We start from the raw sequence: 17,591 nt of genomic DNA on the forward strand, positions 1-17,591 counted from the left end.
TTTATTTTACATAAGTAGTAAATTTTGATGGAGTAATGTACCGGTGATCGTAATAAAATACAAACTTTTGAACCTTCGGGAAAGGGTTTTGGATGTAAAGAAATAGTTCAATAGTCCATTGGGGGCAAGGTTCAGAAATTTGAGGATATCTTTAGGAATCTCAAGTTGCCTGAGAATTCGTCGGAAAGGAAAAGGATTGTTCCACTTGATAATGCCCCTCCCAGGGCTAATCATATTTCTTTGAATATGCCTAGTACACCGGACATGCAGTAGATGCTTGCCTTCTTTGAGCGTTGATTTGGTTCAGGGTACTCCATTGAATTTGTCGATCGCTCGGGGATAATCTTTTCCTTGGGCTAACGCTGTCGTTGACGTATCACCGAATGAGTTTTCGCATGCAACGCGTCTTAGTGAGGATGGTAATCCTGTCATTCGGACCTCATCGAATGTGCAATCAGTTGTGGCTCCACAAATATTCACGCCTGTTGTTGATTCGGTGGGTGTTACTAGTGCTACTGTTGCCTCAGGTGAATGTCAGGATCTGATTGTTGTACCGAGCTGTAGGAGTGTATTAGTGTCTAGGTTTTCTACTGACACTTATACTGAGAAGATTATGTCGTATTTGTGCTCTAGATTAAATGGGACGGATAAGAATGATTGCACGGTGTATTAATTTAGGAATTTGAACTACAGGGATATTTCCTCTTTCAAGATACTTGAGCCTGGTAGATTTTTTGACAAAGTGGTTGGAGAATCGTTTTGGCCAGAGGGTATTCTAATTCGTGAATTCGTTCTTTGTACAACTTCGAGACATGTCAATAATGGAAATTTATTGGCGACGTCCAAAAACTGACTTCAGAGGTATCTATCGTGTATCAGAATGTCAAAGGTCTTAATTCTAAATTGCGTGAATTATATTTGAATAATGTCTCTTCTGATTTCAATGTTTCATTCGATCCAGTTGAAATTTGTTACCAGATGTTAATAACAGGTTGGCTGATAAGTCCCCGGTCTGACACATAGATGGCGTCGCTAGTATTAAATGCATATTATTTTTATATAGTACCAACCTTCAAATGATTCGTGTCAAAATTTGACGTCTGTTAGTAAATTAGTTTGTGAGATAGAGCGCTTTTGTGAAGCAACTGTTTTCTGAAGGGAAAAAATACGGTAGAAGCAATACCTTGGCTTGATAATGAGTTTCCGGACTCTGTCCCAGGGAAATCAACAATAATTGATTGGTATGCACAATTCAAGCGTAATGAAATGAGCACGGAAGACGGTGAACGCAGTGAACGCCCGAAAGAGGTGGTTACCGACGAAAACATCAAAAAATCCACAAAATGATTTTGAATGACCGTAAAATGAAGTTGATCGAAATAGCAGAGGCCTTAAAGATATCAAAGGAATGTGTTGGTCATATCATTCATCAATATTTCGATATGTGGAAGCTCTGTGCAAAATGGGTGCCGTGCGAGTTCACATTTGACCAAAAACATCAACAACGTGTTGATGATTCTGAGCGGTGTTTGCAGCTGTTAACTTGTAATACACCCGAGTTTTTCCGTCGATATGTGACAATGGATGAAACATGGCTCCATCACTACACTCCTGAGTGCAATCGACAGTCGGCTGAGTGGACAGCGACCGGTGAACCGTCTCCGAAGAGTGGAAAGACTCAAAAGTCCACTGGCAAAGTAATGGCTTCTGTTTTTTGGTCGTTATAATCGTTGTATCGCTCTTGAAGGGAACTATGTTGAATAACAAAAACGAATTTTGACAAAAAAATGTGTTTTTCTTTGTTGGACCGGGGAATTATCAGCAAACCTGTTATATGTCTTCTACACCCTCACAAAAAATCGCTTCTGTAACATATACTCCCAAACATATTTTGCTTCAAGCATATACATTTTTGGGTATTGCCCAAACATTTATATGTTTGATCTCTTCCAATATATAATATGTTTGAAAGTATATTGGTCTAAACAATATATGTTTGGGTAGTCTAAGTTCCAAACATTTTGTATTTTTGCATCCAAATTCAATAATGTTGTCTTCCAAAAAACAATATGTTATTATGTGACATATAATATGTTTGGAAGCATTTTGCACCCAAAAATATTATATGCTTAAAAAAAATTCTCCCAAACAATATTGTGCTCAAAATTTTATTTATTTATTTATATATTTACAATCATAATGAATTATGAAAATAAACTGGTAATATAGGTGCTAACAACATAGGTTTTCGATCTGAATGCTCAAAATTTTGTTTCTGCCTAATTGTATATTCCCCCACATCTTTCTCACTTCCACGAGATTTTTTAGTTCTTAGCACCTTTTTCTGTAATACAAACATTGTAGAAGAAATTATTCAATTTTATGATTTTTATTTTATTTTAATTTTACCTTTTGCCAAACGGGGATTCGACCAGCAGCGGACCACACAGTTTGTAAGGATCAAAGAAGTAGCTGATCAATTGCCCAAGGAAAAATAAAATGTTAATTTTGTAATAACAAGCAACAACCACCAACTTAATTCAATATCGCTCCCTGTTAAATAGCGCTCCAAGATACTAAACAAATATGTTTATAGGCTATTTCTAAATTAATATATGTTTGCATCCAAGCATATTATATTTACAAACATTTTATGTCCCAAACATAATATGTTCTAACATATTAACATATATGTTCCAAACATGTTATGCTAGTTTATGAACATTATATGCTTGCACTCAAAAATATTGTGTTTAAAAATTTGTGTTCCAAACATATAATATTTATAGCCAAACATATGAAAAACAGTCTGTTTCATCCGTGTAATGTTACAGTCCTTCATGGTGGTCAATTTCCCGATAATATTCGGCATTTATTTTGACACCAAGGTCACTGAATACGATCGGATGGCGACCATTGTGCGTTACGGTGGCTTGGTTGCAATATAAACCGGCCCCCGATTTGCTTTCTTGATCATCTGAACATTGCAATTCATGGCTAAAGGTGGAAATCTAGACTTATTGTAGAGCCGTGAATACAAGTTTTCTAATATGTAATACAACAAAGTACAACGACATTTTTATACCCTTCACCATAGGATGGGGGGGTATATTAACTTTGTCATTCCGTTTGTAACACATCGAAATATTGCTCTAAGACCCCATAAAATATATATATTCTGGGTCGTGGTGAAATTCTGAGTCGATCTAAGCATGTCCGTCCGTCCGTCCGTCTGTTGAAATCACGCTAACTTCCGAACGAAACAAGCTATCGACTTGAAACTTGGCACAAGTAGTTGTTATTGATGTAGGTCGGATGGTATTGCAAAAGGGCCATATAAGTCCACTTTTACGTGTAGCCCCCATATAAACCGATCCCAAGATTTGGCTTGCGGAGCCTCTAAGAGAATCAAATTTCATCCGATCCGGCTGAAATTTGGTACATGGTGTAAGTATGTGGTCTCTACTAACAATGCAAAAATTGGTCCACATCGGTCCATAATTATATATAGCCCCCATATAAACCGATCCACAGATTTGGCTTGCGGAGCCTCTAAGAGAAGCAAATTTCATCCGATCCGGATGAAATTTGGTACGTGGTGTTAACATATGATCTCTAACAACCATGCAAAAATTGGTCCACATCGGTTCATAATTATATATAGCCACCATATAAACCGATCCCCCGATTTGGTTTGCGGAGCCTCTAAGAGAAGCAAATTTCATCCGACCGGGCTGAAATTTGGTACATGGTGCAAGTATGTGGTCTCTACTAACAATGCAAAAATTGGTCCACATCGGTCCATAATTATATATAGCCCCCATATAAACCGATCCCCCTATTTGGCTTGCGGAGCCTCTAAGAGAAGTAAATTTCATCCGATCTGGATGAAATTTTGTACGTGGTGTTAGTTTATGATATTTAACAACCATGCAAAAATTAGTCCACATCGGTCCATAATTACATATAGCCCCCATATAAACCGATCCCCAGATTTTGCGGAGCCTTCAAGAGAAGCACATTTCTTCCAATCTGGTTGAAATTTGGTACGTGGTGTTAGTATATGATATTTAACAACCATGCTAAAAGTGGTCCATATCAGTCCATAATCATATATAGCCCCCATATACACCGATCCCCCGATTTGGCTTGCGGAGCCTCTAAGAGAAGCAAATTTCATCCGAGTCAGTTGAAATTTGGTACATTGTGCTAGTATATGGCTGTTAACAACCATGCCTTACTAGGTCCATATCGGTCTATAGTTATATATAGCCCTCAGATAAATCGATCCCCAATCACACAAAATTTGGTCCATATCAAATTCATAATTGTAGCCCCCATATAAGCGACCCCCATATTTTAATTCGGGCTCTCCACGTACCGTGCAAAAGTCCATATCGATTCGTAATTATTTGTAGACTTACCTATGCATAACTTTTTTCTCTAATAGATACCACGTATGGACTAACTCACAATTTAGAAAACGATGTTAAGAAGTTTTAAGATACCTTGCCATCGGTAAGTATTACCACAACTCAAGTAATTCGATTGTGGAATACAGTCTTTCGCAGAAGTTTCTACGCAATCCATGGTGGATCCATGGTACAGAAAATTTTGGGCTGGCCGAACTTACGACCGTATATACTTGTTGTACAGCCTGTTTCTGTATGTCGATCGAGCTCTGTCGATCGACTGAAATGGAAACAAACAGCTGAATTTACAACCAAAAATCAGCTGTTTCTAGGCATTTCAGTCGATCCATAGAGCTTGATCGACATACAGAAACAGGCTGCTAATTTTATTGTTCAAAAGCTAATAGTGTGGGAAATAACATCCAATTTTAGAATCATTTTAGATTTTTTCGAATTGACTTCCTGAAACGATTTATGTCCTTCAAATGACCGACAAAGCCATCACTCACTCTACGAAAGTGACTCCACGGTATTTTGGCCCATTCCCTGTGAAGTGCTATATTTTGACGACGCACACTTTGGTATTTTGTAGTGCCAATCGTACTCTTCAAAAATTCCCCAGGCGCTAAAGTTCAAAAGGATTAAGATCTGAATATTATGGTGTCCATTGTGTGGAAGAAATGAAGGAACCTGGTTTCTAGGTTATTCTTGGTTGACCCGTGCTGAGTGCGAAGGTGCTGAGTCCATAACTGATATTATGGTGCCCATTGTGCGGAAGATATGAAGCAACCACCTTTTTAAGTTATTCTTTGTTGACCCGTGCTGAGTGCAATGGTGCTGAGTCCATAACTTTTTTAACCAACTGTTGCGTCCCTTCCACTCTATAGAGCGATCAACCGTCTAGGATACAATCAAATGGAAAATTTGCCTCCATAAGCCTTTCAACAAAAAGGAATATCAATTACTTAATATTCAAGTAAAAATTCTTTCAAGTTATATCTCAACATAATAAAGCATCTGACTATCACATTATGCATCTGATTGGCCAAATTGTTCAAATATTTGTTTTGCCAAAGAAATTTGTTTTACTTTCAATAAAGTTGATTGTTTATTTTCGTTAATATTTCCAAGTTAACAAGAGAACAAAGTTCGCAATAAAATAAACCAAAACAAAATTCTTGGAAACAATCAGTCGACCGGCCGGCCTGACCATACCATATGGCTTCACATACTCGCATACAAACACACACACCCATACACACATCTCTAAGATAACATCTTCTAATAATAAATCCTTAATAACGGACAACAGCAGTCAGAAGCAGAACAGGACGCTAACAAACACTCATACACTCTAATGAGTCCTTATCAGTAAACTTTTCTGCAACTATTTCTTAGCCTTAGAGTTTGACTTTTGTAAATGTATGTGTACACTCGATATGGTATATCTGATGGCATGTGTGAGGGTGTATCATGTTTAATAATTTGTTTTACTTTCAAAAAAAAACAAGAGCCCAAAATTTAACCCCCAAGGCCTTTTCTTTCAAAATTACACAACAAGGAGTCTGCAAAACAACCAAATAACAAACTTTCTTCAAATCATAGCAAAATGTTGGCCAAGAAAAACATTCTTATTATTAACCAATATTTTTGTGATAAGAGAAAATTTCAAAGTTATTTGTGGAAGACAGGAGCAGTACGCTTGCTACCTCTCAATAACAAGCTCAGTGATGCACAATGGGTTTCGTTTACTTAAAATTTTATTTCTATAGAAAATTTATTATTCGAATTTATTTCGGCATAAGCCGGCTATCATACAAAACCTTTTTTCGGAAGGTTCAAGTGTGGGTCATTGTTGGGTTTAATGAACTGCCTGAATTTATTCTGATAATTGGTTGATACTTTTGCTGCCAGTAGAGGATGCTGATGAGGAATGTGATAACTCCGAAACGTGCCTCCAAATAACCATCTTGCAGTCTATAGGGCTTTGCCCAAATAAATTTGACAAACATTCTTTTCCTCTGTTGGTTAAGCTACACTTGTAGTTTAAATAGTAAATGTATGGTTTTCAGCTGAAATAAAAAAAAAAAAAACAAGTATATAGGCCGTAAGTTCGGCCAGGCCGAATCTTATGTACCCTATACCATGGATTGCGTTGAAACTTCTACGAAGGACTGTCATCCACAATCGAATTACTTGGGTTGTGGTATCTTAAGACTTCTTAACATCGTTTTCTAAATTGTGAGTTAGTCCATACGTGGTATATATTAGACAATACGTAGAGAGCCAAAATTGAAATATGGGGGTCGCTTATATGGGGGCTATATACAATTATGAATTTTATATGGACCAATTTTTTGTGATTGGGGATCGATTTATCTGATGGCTATATATAACTATAGACCGATATGGACCTAGCTAGGCATGGTTGTTAACGGCCATATACTATCACAATGTACCAAATTTCAACTGACTCGGATGCAATTTGCTCCTTCAAGAGGCTCCAAAACCAAATCTCGGGATCGGTTTATATGGGGCTATATATGATTATGGACTGATATGGACCACTTTTGGCATAGTTGTTAAATACCATATACTACCACCACGTACAAAATTTCAACCAGATCGGATGAATTTTGCTTCTCCAAAAGGCACCGGAGGTCAAATCTGGGGATCGTTTTATATGGGATCTATATATAATTATGGACTGATATGAACCAATTCCTGCATGGTTGTTGGATACCATATACTAACTTCACGTACCAAATTTCAATCGAATGGGATGAATTTTGCTCTTCCAAGAGGCTCCGGAGGTCAAATCTGGGGATCGGTTTATATAGGGCCTATATATAATTATGGACCGATTTCGACCAATTTTTGCATGGGTGTTTGAGGCCATATATTAACTCTGTTTAAGTTCAAATTCGTAAGGTCAAAATTTATTCGTTAGATGGGGACTTAAAATCTTGTAAAATGACAATTTCCCCCTCGTTAGAAAATGTACCCTAAGCTCTGGATGCAGCTCTGTGCTTTCAGCACAATTCGTTACATTTTTCTAACGAGTCGCGCCATTACCGTCTTGCGGCGTCTAAGCTTTTGTTATTATTCGTTACTGGTTTACGTCCGTCCAACGATTGTTTTGTAAAAGGTAAATTAATCTCCCAAAAAATTCAATAAAATTACGTTTTATTGAAACATTATTGAAAAGAAAAACTAAATCCTTGTGTTTTTATTTATTTTATTTCTCGGTGCTACGCAATCATTGGTCCAATCGAGCCGGATACTTGCTTACAGCAATTAATAAAGGGTTTTCTTTTTCTTTTCCAAAGGAAAGTGCTCATCATTGTGAAGCAACAACAAAAAGCAGCCATTTGCAGCCATATTTGTGAAGGATTTATATTGAAAATTTATTTAAATAATTATTTATCAACACACAGGTGCGTATGTCAGTGTTTTATTAAAATAATTGAGCAAATCGCGAGTGTTTTAAATTTAAACCGCGGTCGTTTTACAACATTGATTCAATTATTTCGTTTTGCCGACGGCAAATTGCATTTCTAAAAACACACATTCGTTGCTACATACGTACGCACATTTCTTTCGTTTGTTTGATTTCGTTTTGTTAAATGATATTCAAGTGAAAGAATAATCAAAATAAAAAGTGAAAAATCTATTGTATATATTGGTGTTGTGTGGTGAATTTAAACGTTGACAGTGCTTATTTACTTCAAAACATTATTTGCAATTACGTTGCCTTTAACTTGAAGTAAATAAAACAATAACAAAATACACGCAGACTCCAAAGGCTCTGTTGGTCGTATTACTATTGTAAACAAACATCAATCGTCACTGCAGTCAACGTTTGAATTACATACCTACGTATGATCAGTGATACACACACGTATATACATACATATTTTTTTTGAGCTGTGTTTCTTTGGTTTATTTGTTAACCCTCACGGGGCCGCGAGTCGTAAATATTATGAGGAAAATTATAAAAATTTTTGAAATTGAGTTTTTTGGGTTTTCGTGTTGTATGACCCATTAGCGTTACGCGCATTAGTAAAAATTATCGGTTTGGTCACTGTGCACCCTACAGGCGGTCCGGTACGATCGTATAATTTTTATTTTATCATATATATTACGTATATATTTTTATTTCTATATTTTTTATTATTTGCGATTTTTAATTTTTTTGGGGAGATTATTTGGCGTGGAAGTGTAGAGGTGTATTTTACAGTCCGTGCACCCTACATTTGGTCTTACAGACATTTTTTATAATTTCTTATAATTTGTTGAATTTTTTTGATCATCTGGTTTTCGTGTGTGAAGTTTTGATACAAATTGGCGGCAGTCAGTATTCTTCGGTACACTGAGCGTAATTTTCGTAAATTCATTCTTACACTGAGAGAAAAATAGTCCAATATTTTACAAATTGTTTGAAATTTTTGATTTTAAGTTTTTAAGCGGTTGTTTTACGAACAATTGTTTACACTTCAAGAAATTTTGTGGTAATTTTGGTGCAGTGTGAGAATTTGATACACTGAAAGAAAAATTTTGTAAATTTTTGTTTTTGCATTTTTGGGCATTTTGTGCAAATTTATTGATTTTTCGGCCAGTTTTCGCTGTCGATAAGTGCGTGTTCGCATACTTTACGAGTTTTTGTGAATTTTTGTGACGCTAAATTATTTTCAATATGCCAGTTAATACATTCGCGCGATTCATTAGAGCCGCTGATGCGGTTGTGAAGTTTGGGACACGGGTTAGCTCTTTGAAGGAGGAGAATTTAGATGTTTATTCTCTAAGGGCTCAGGTCGAAGAGGCGAAATCACTATGGGCGAAAGTGAAAGAGAGGTATGAGGAGTGTTTAGACGATCTTCAGGAAGAGTCGGATAAGGGAACGGTAGAATCTGCTGACGGCAAGTATGAGGCAACTTATGATGCCTATATTCGTATTGTTTCCTCTATCGAAAGGAAGATAGACGGTCTAAAAGCCGTTCCTAGGGCGTCAACTCCTATACAGCAGGCCGATGTGGCAGATATTTCTGCTCGTTCTGGTAATGTGGATGTATCGGGAAATTCTCTTTTGTTAGGTGTTGACCATGGTGCGGTCCATAGTTTGGCTTTACCACCATGCGATATTGAGGTTTTCGATGGTGACTTTCAGTCTTGGCCAACATTTAGGGATTTGTTTACTGCTGTTTATGTAAAAAATTCCCGTCTGAGTGATATTGAGCGCTTGTGTCATTTGCTCAAAAAGACTAGTGGCGACGCCCGTGAAGTTGTAAGAAGATTTCCTCTCACTGATAGAAGTTTCGAGTTAGCTTGGAGGACGTTAAAGGAAACTTATGACAACTTGAGAATTTTAGTCAGCAATCAGTTGAAGCTTCTTTTTGACCTTCCGGTCTTAGACACCGAGACAAGTTCTGGGTTGAAGAACTTGCAGCGTGGTATAAATGCATGTATTTCGGCGATGGCTGTGAATAACGTTCCTACGAACGATTGGGATCCGATTTTGATATATTTGTGTGTGCAACGTCTACCGAAGATTAGTGTTACTTTGTGGGAACAGGGTATAAGTGATAAGTCTGCGTTGTCGTCTTGGGTGGACATGGATCGTTTTCTTACGGAAAGGATTCAGACACTCACGTGTCTCCGCGATTTGAAGGGTATCGATGCTTCGAAGAAAACTGATGGCAGGAAACTGCGAACGCATTTTACGAAAGCAGCTCCGAAATCTTCGCCATCTAGGTCGCGTAATTCGCAATACACTTCTCATTCTTCTAGAGATTCCGTCGATAAGATGTGTGTTCTTTGTCCACGACAAAGCCATCATCTTCGTGTTTGTCCGAGATTTAGGAATCTTTCTGTGAATGATCGGTTGACTGCTGTGAAACGGTACCGCTGTTGTTTCAATTGTCTATCTCGTAGACATGACGTTAACAACTGTGCTACATCTCGCAGTTGTGAGAAGTGTCAAGGAAGGCATCATACTTTGCTTCATCGCGATTCTTCCCATTCTACGAATGTGGCGACTACGTCTTCGACGGTTTCGGCCGCTCGTCCTACGGATTCTAGCGGTTTGATTGACCCGCAGCCTTCCACTTCGTCTGGAATCGTGTCTGGCACTTCGGCCAGGCAAGTATTTCATGTTTCCCAGAACAGGTCGGTACTATTAGGGACGGCTATGGTGAACATCGTTCATCAGGGTATGACGTACCCAGCTCGGGCTCTTATTGACCCAGCATCGGAAGCCTCCTTTATTACCGAGAAAATGCAAAAGTTGCTTAGGATTTCGATAACGAGTGCGACGTCTTCGATATCGGGCGTGAATCAATCGGTTTCGATAACTTCTCGCGGTATTTGCCCTCTGAGTATAGGGTCACCCATAGATGGATCGGTCTTGGTAGAGGCGACTGCGTTGGTCCTGCCTAAGATTTCTGGGAATTTACCGTCTTTCCAAGTGAGTCGGAATTATATGTCACGTTTGCCAAATTTGCGTTTAGCTGATCCTAATCTGTTCGATAGTCGTCCGGTTGATCTATTGTTGGGGGCAGACGTGTATCCCAGAATTATATTACAGGGGGTTCAGTCTGGTATTTTAGGTTCGTTGATTGCTCAACAGACAGTCTTCGGCTGGCTCATTACTGGTTCAATTCCCACTTCTAATGTGACGGTTTTTTCAACGACTGTTGAATTTATGGAAGAAGATGGTCTTGACAAGACTCTTCTTCGGTTTTGGGAATTAGAGGACTTACCAAGACGGGCAATTTGTTCTCCCGCAGATAAATTTTGTGAAGAAAATTTTAAGAATACCACATATAGGGATTCCGATGGAAGATACGTAGTGACTCTTCCGATAAAACCCGAATTAAAGGGACAAGTCTTGCTTGGACATTCGCGGACAAGTTGTTTGAAGCAGTTTATTCGTGGTGAGGCTTCGCTTTTACGAAAGCCTGAAACAAAATTAATGTATGACGGGGTGATTAAAGAATATTTGGACTTGCAACATATGAGACCAGTGTCGTCGACTTCTCCTGCAGATCAAACTGTGTGTTATTTGCCACACCACCCGGTAATCAATCCGGACAAATTGACGTCCAAACTTCGAGTTGTCTTTAATGCTTCGCATAAGACCTCAAATGGTAAAAGTCTGAACGGCATTCTTTATGTGGGACCCACATTACAATTGGAATTGGTTCATTTGATTTTGAGGTGGAGATTTTTCAAATACGTTTTTAATTGCGACATCACACAGATGTACCGCCAAATTAGGGTAAATTCGGCCCATACTTCTCTGCAGCGAATTGTCTTTAGGGACTCCCCACAAAAAGATGTACAAGACTATGAGCTGCAGACCGTGACATTTGGAGTGAATTGTGCTCCCTATTTAGCTATACGGACGTTATTGCAATTGGCCGATGACTCCGAAGATGACTATCCCCACGCGGCACATATTCTACGAAGGTGCATGTACGTGGATGATGTTTTGACAGGATACCATGACGTGGATACTGCTGTTGAATCTAGGGACCAATTGATTAGAGTACTATCATCGGCAAAGTTCGAACTGAGGAAGTGGACTTCTAATGAGCTAGCCATTTTAGAATCGCTTCCGGCTGACCATTTGGTTGACGCCAAATTACTGGAGTTTGTTGAGGCCAGTAGTTCGAAACCGTTGGGTATTAGGTGGAATGCGCAGTTAGACTTGTTTTATTTTGAGATGAAACCGATTGAGCAAAAATCTCGGTTTACGAAGAGAGAGGTTTTATCGGCTATAGCTAGGCTATTTGACCCTGTTGGCTGGCTGGGGCCAGTTATTATAGTGGCGAAGATAATTATGCAACAGGTTTGGTTGGATAAGATAGGATGGGACGAGTCTCTTCCGTTACAAACTGAGCGACAATGGCGAAAGTTTGTCGAGACCTATCAGGATGTGAATCACGTTCGTATTCCTCGATGGGTCAATTACTCCACAGACTGTGAGGTAGAATTACATGTTTTTTCCGACGCCTCGGAAAAAGCATACGCGGGGGTAGTATATGTTCGTGTGGTTACGCCGCAGGGACATATCTTCACCCATTTGCTATCTTGTAAGACTAAGGTAGCCCCCATCAAATCTATATCTTTGCCACGTTTGGAGCTTTGTGGGGCAGTTTTTGCCTCAGAACTTTACAAGTCTATAGCCAGGGAGTTAGATATTGAATTTCGACGTGTTTATTGTTGGACGGATTCTACGATCGTCCGCTCTTCGCTTCGAAAGACGCCATCTACGTGGTCTACTTTCGTTGCGAATCGCGTATGTAGAATTCAGGAGAATACTGGGGGACAGAATTGGTACCATGTTCGCTCTGAGGACAATCCGGCCGACTTGGGAAGTCGCGGAGTGTCGCCTGCAGAGTTGGCGGTTTCGTCGCTTTGGTGGCATGGACCAGAGTGGCTCTGCTCAGATAGTTCTCAGTGGGATATGGATGATTTCACCCCTCTTGACACTGACGTTGAGGTACGGGCGGTCAGGACTCACGCATCGTTTTTTACGAACTACGAGGACATTTTAGAGAGGTTTTCTTCGTTAGATAGGGCTCTACGAGTCATCGCATATATATTTAGGTTTTATCACAGGACCCATTATTCACATGCTAGTCGAAATGTGTATCACGACACGACGTTGACGACAACTGGATTAAAGGCAGTGAGATTACGTCTAGCTGTTCTTTCTCAAAGGGCTCATTATCCAGATGAGTACTATTGTTTGATGGAAAAGAAACCGTTAGGTTCCAGGAGCTCGTTGTTGTCATTGAATCCATTTCTGGATGAGGAGGGGGTTATGAGGTTGAATGGTCGTTTGAGTAGGTGTCCTACCCTGTCGTATAGTGAGCGATATCCAATTATAGTGCCGTATAATAGTAGATTCGCTAGGTTACTAGTGAAATATGTTCACGACATATCTATTCACGGAGGGAACCAGTTGGTTCTACGTCTTATTCGGATTGAGTATTGGATTCCTCGTTTAACATCTTTGATTAGATCGACTATTAACCGGTGTAAACGGTGTCTGTTGGATAGGAAGAAGTCTTGTACGCAGATCATGGCGGCTCTCCCACCGGAGAGAACTGTACTTACCAGACCGTTTACTACGACTGGCGTTGATTTTGCGGGGCCTTTCGAAATTAAGTCATTTATAGGGCGCGCATGTAAGATAACAAAGGGTTATGTTTGCGTTTTTGTATGCTTTTCGACGAAGGCCATACACTTGGAAGCCACATCAGACTTGTCTACGACAACACTTCTGGCTGCCTTTCACAGATTTATAGCTCGGCGTGGTTGTCCCAAGACCATTTTTTCGGATAATGGTACAAATTTTGTAGGCGCTTCACGCGAAATGGAAAAGGATTTGAGATGTGTTTTTAAAGAAGGACGTGATAAGGTGTGTTCCGCATACCAGTTTCAGCAGCTTTCCTGGCAGTTTATCCCTGCCGGGGCGCCACATATGGGTGGTCTCTGGGAAGCTGCTGTCAAAAGCTTCAAGACGCATTTTAGGAAACATGCATCTGGATTCAAATATACATTTGAAGAGTTTTCGACTGTTCTTTCGAGAATTGAGGCTTGTTTAAATTCTAGGCCGTTGTGCCCAATGAGTGAAAGTTCTCAAGAATTGGTAGCACTTACGCCTGGCCATTTTTTGGTAGGATCTCCGATCTTGGCGCCTCCTGAACAGTTAGAGGAGGAATCACCACTTCATTTGGTACATCGATTTAGGAAAATGAAGGCGCTGTCGCAACAGTTCTGCTTACGGTGGAAAGAGGAATATTTGAAAAGCTTACAGAAAAGATATAAATGGAAATTTCCGCAGCGTGATATCGAAGTAGGGGACTTGGTAGTAATTCGTGATGAGCAATTGCCTCCTACATCGTGGAAATTAGGTCGTGTGGATGACGTCCACCCAGGATCTGACGGTCGCGTTAGAGTTGCTGACGTGAGAACGGCAAACGGTGTTGTAAGACGGCCGGTGGTAAAATTGGTCATACTGACCGAATAGTTTTCGTTCATATAGTAAGCGTCATCTTTCTTTTCGCAGTACAATGGAAGATATGAGGGAAATTATTAAGACTCTCCCTGATTTCGAAGATGACGTCCCGATGTCCGATGAGGAAAGAGAGATTTTAGAAAATAATGTTGCACCGGTTCTTCGCGAGCCGTTACCAGCCATCGAGCAGGTCCCTGACGTCGGGATGACCCCAGTCGTCGCCTCTTCACAAGAGGTAGTACCGACACAAAAAGTTGTCCCTCCGTCGGGGGCTGATACGGCTCCAGCTGAAGTATCTGCAACTAAGGCAGCAGAATCTTCGTCTTCCCCTACGGGGACTGCCCAAAGAAATTCGGACTCGAGCCCAAAGCTTCATTTAAACAATTGTGTGTTATGCAGGCGGAAGCATAATCTACGGTCGTGCCGCAGGTTCTTGAAAATGCGGTTGGAGCAAAGGCTGCGCACAGTAGTTCTTCATCGGGTGTGCTCCAACTGTCTGGGCAGGTCACACATGCGATCGACCTGCAATAGTCGCGAAAGGTGTCGCGAATGCGGAGAGAGCCACCATACGCTTCTGCACTCCTTCGACCAGCAACAACGTCCTTCCGCTCCATCGTCCGATTTGTCTAAGAGAAAGTCGAATTCAAGTCCGTCCGTTAATTCGTCCGCGTACTGCATTACAAATGCTACCCCCATATTTAGTCCGTTGTTAGTTTTGCAACCAACTGTTACGCTTGGTCCCACTATTGTGTTGATACTCGTCTTGTCCGGTCGTCGAATTCCCGTCCGAGCTGTCCTCGACCCATGTGCGGGGTACAGTATGATATGCAGTAGTCTTGCCCAAAGCTTACGGCTTACTTCGGCAATGACAGCGCAGAACGCCTTTTGTCCGCTGATCGTCGTATCCCGGCACAACGCGGAAAATAAATTGATTTTTTCCGCCCGGGTGACAGATTTATCCCGTGTGGTCACCCCATCGGCGTCGGCTCCAGACTCCATACGAGAGCAGTTTGAATGTCTCCAGCTGGCCGATCCAGTGTTTTATCGCCCTTCCGGGGTGGGGTTGGTCCTGGGGCCCGACGTATACGCAAGGGTTATTAAGCCTCAAATGTTTTCGAGTCCGGGATTCCCCTTGGCGCAGCTGACGATATTCGGCTGGGTGATTTCAGGGCAGTGTCAACCATGAATATGTGTCGTAGGTCATCCTGGCCAATAACCCAGACACTGCAGACCCTCCGGGTCAACGGCTCTACGAGCATTTAGTTAAGAATTCATGAAGTTTGAAAAAATTAAAAGAACTAATAAAAAAAAAATTGCTCAATTTGAAAATGAAACTGACATCGCATTTTATATTTATTTTGATATTAAAATATTGTATGTAATGTCTATGTATTAATGAATTTCAATTACAACATAGCTGGATGTTGCAAGGCGGGCGGAATGTTTAAGTTCAAATTCGTAAGGTCAAAATTTATTCGTTAGATGGGGACTTAAAATCTTGTAAAATGACAATTTCCCCCTCGTTAGAAAATGTACCCTAAGCTCTGGATGCAGCTCTGTGCTTTCAGCACAATTCGTTACATTTTTCTAACGAGTCGCGCCATTACCGTCTTGCGGCGTCTAAGCTTTTGTTATTATTCGTTACTGGTTTACGTCCGTCCAACGATTGTTTTGTAAAAGGTAAATTAATCTCCCAAAAAATTCAATAAAATTACGTTTTATTGAAACATTATTGAAAAGAAAAACTAAATCCTTGTGTTTTTATTTATTTTATTTCTCGGTGCTACGCAATCAAACTCCATGTACCAAATTTCAACTGAATCAGATGAATTTTGGTCTTCCAAGAGCCTCCGGAGCCTCTTGGAAGACCAAAATTCATAATCTGGTGATCGGTTTATATGGGGGCTATATATTATTATGGACCGATGTGGACCAATTTTTGCATGGTCATTAGAGACCATATATTAACACTATGTACCAAATTTCAGCCGGATCGGATGAAATTTGCTTCTCTTAGAGGCTCCGCAAGCCAAATCGGGGGATCGGTTTATATGGGGGCTATAGACTTTTGAAAAAATTTTATTTCTATAGAAAATTTTGACAAAATTTTATTTCTATAGAAAATTTGGTCAAAATTTTATTTCTATAGAAAATTTTGACAAAATTTTATTTCTACAGAAAATTTTGACAAAATTTTATTTCTATAGAAAATTTTGACAAAATTTGATTTCTATAGAAAATTTTGATAAAATTTTATTTCTATAGAAAATTTTGACAACATTTTATTTTTATACAACATTTTTATAAAATTTTATTTCTATACAAAATGTTTTCAAAATTTTATTTCTATAGAAAATGTTGTCGAAATGTTATTTCCATAGAATTTTGAAAACATTTTATTTCTATACAAAATTTTGACAAAATTTTATTTCTATGCACAATTTTAATAAGATTTTTTATTATTTTATTCACAACATTTTTTCAAAATTTTATTTCTATAGAAAATGTTGTCAAAATGTTATTTCCATCGAAATTATTGTCAAAGTTTTATTTCTATAGAAAATTTTAACAAAATATTATTTCTATAGAAAAGTTTCTCAAAATCTTATTTTTAGGGAAATTTTGTCAAAATTTTATTTCCATAGAAAATTTTCTCAAAATCTTGTTTCTAGGGAAATTTTGTCAAAATTTTATTTCTACAGAAAATTTTGTCAAAATTTTATTTCTATAGAAAATTTTGTCCAAATTTTATTTCCATAGAAAATTTTGTCAAAATCTGATTTCTGGAAAAAATTTTGCCAAAGTTTAATTTCCGTAGAAAATTTTCTCAAAATCTTATTCCATAGAAATTATTGTCAAAGTTTTATTTCTATAGAAAATTTTAACAAAATTTTATTTCTATAGAAAAGCTTCTCAAAATCTTATTTTTAGGGAAATTTTGTCAAAATTTTATTTCCATAGAAAATTTTCTCAAAATCTTATTTCTGGGGAAATTGTGTCAATATTTTATTTCTACAGAAAATTTTGTCAAAATTTTATTTCTATAGAAAATTTTGTCCAAATTTTATTTCCATAGAAAATTTTGTCAAAATTTGATTTCTGGAAAAAATTTTGCCAAAGTTTAATTTCCGTAGAAAATTTTCTCAAAATCA

The 17,591-nt window shown here is 38.8% G+C and overlaps 1 protein-coding gene across 1 annotated transcript; it reads left to right on the forward strand.

Annotated features, from left to right (window-relative positions):
• The first annotated feature begins 246 nt into the window (after window positions 1-246).
• On the forward strand, window positions 247-14,451 carry LOC142239583 (uncharacterized). The gene is made up of 3 exons (XM_075311375.1): window positions 247-269; window positions 412-560; window positions 9,116-14,451. Exons 1-3 carry the CDS (start codon window positions 247-249, stop codon window positions 14,449-14,451), a joined length of 5,508 nt encoding a protein of 1,835 aa, XP_075167490.1.
• Window positions 14,452-17,591: the final 3,140 nt, after the last annotated feature.

Source organism: Haematobia irritans, chromosome 5 (genome assembly GCF_050003625.1).
Source record: "Haematobia irritans isolate KBUSLIRL chromosome 5, ASM5000362v1, whole genome shotgun sequence".
NCBI classification, from domain to species: Eukaryota; Metazoa; Arthropoda; class Insecta; order Diptera; family Muscidae; genus Haematobia; species Haematobia irritans.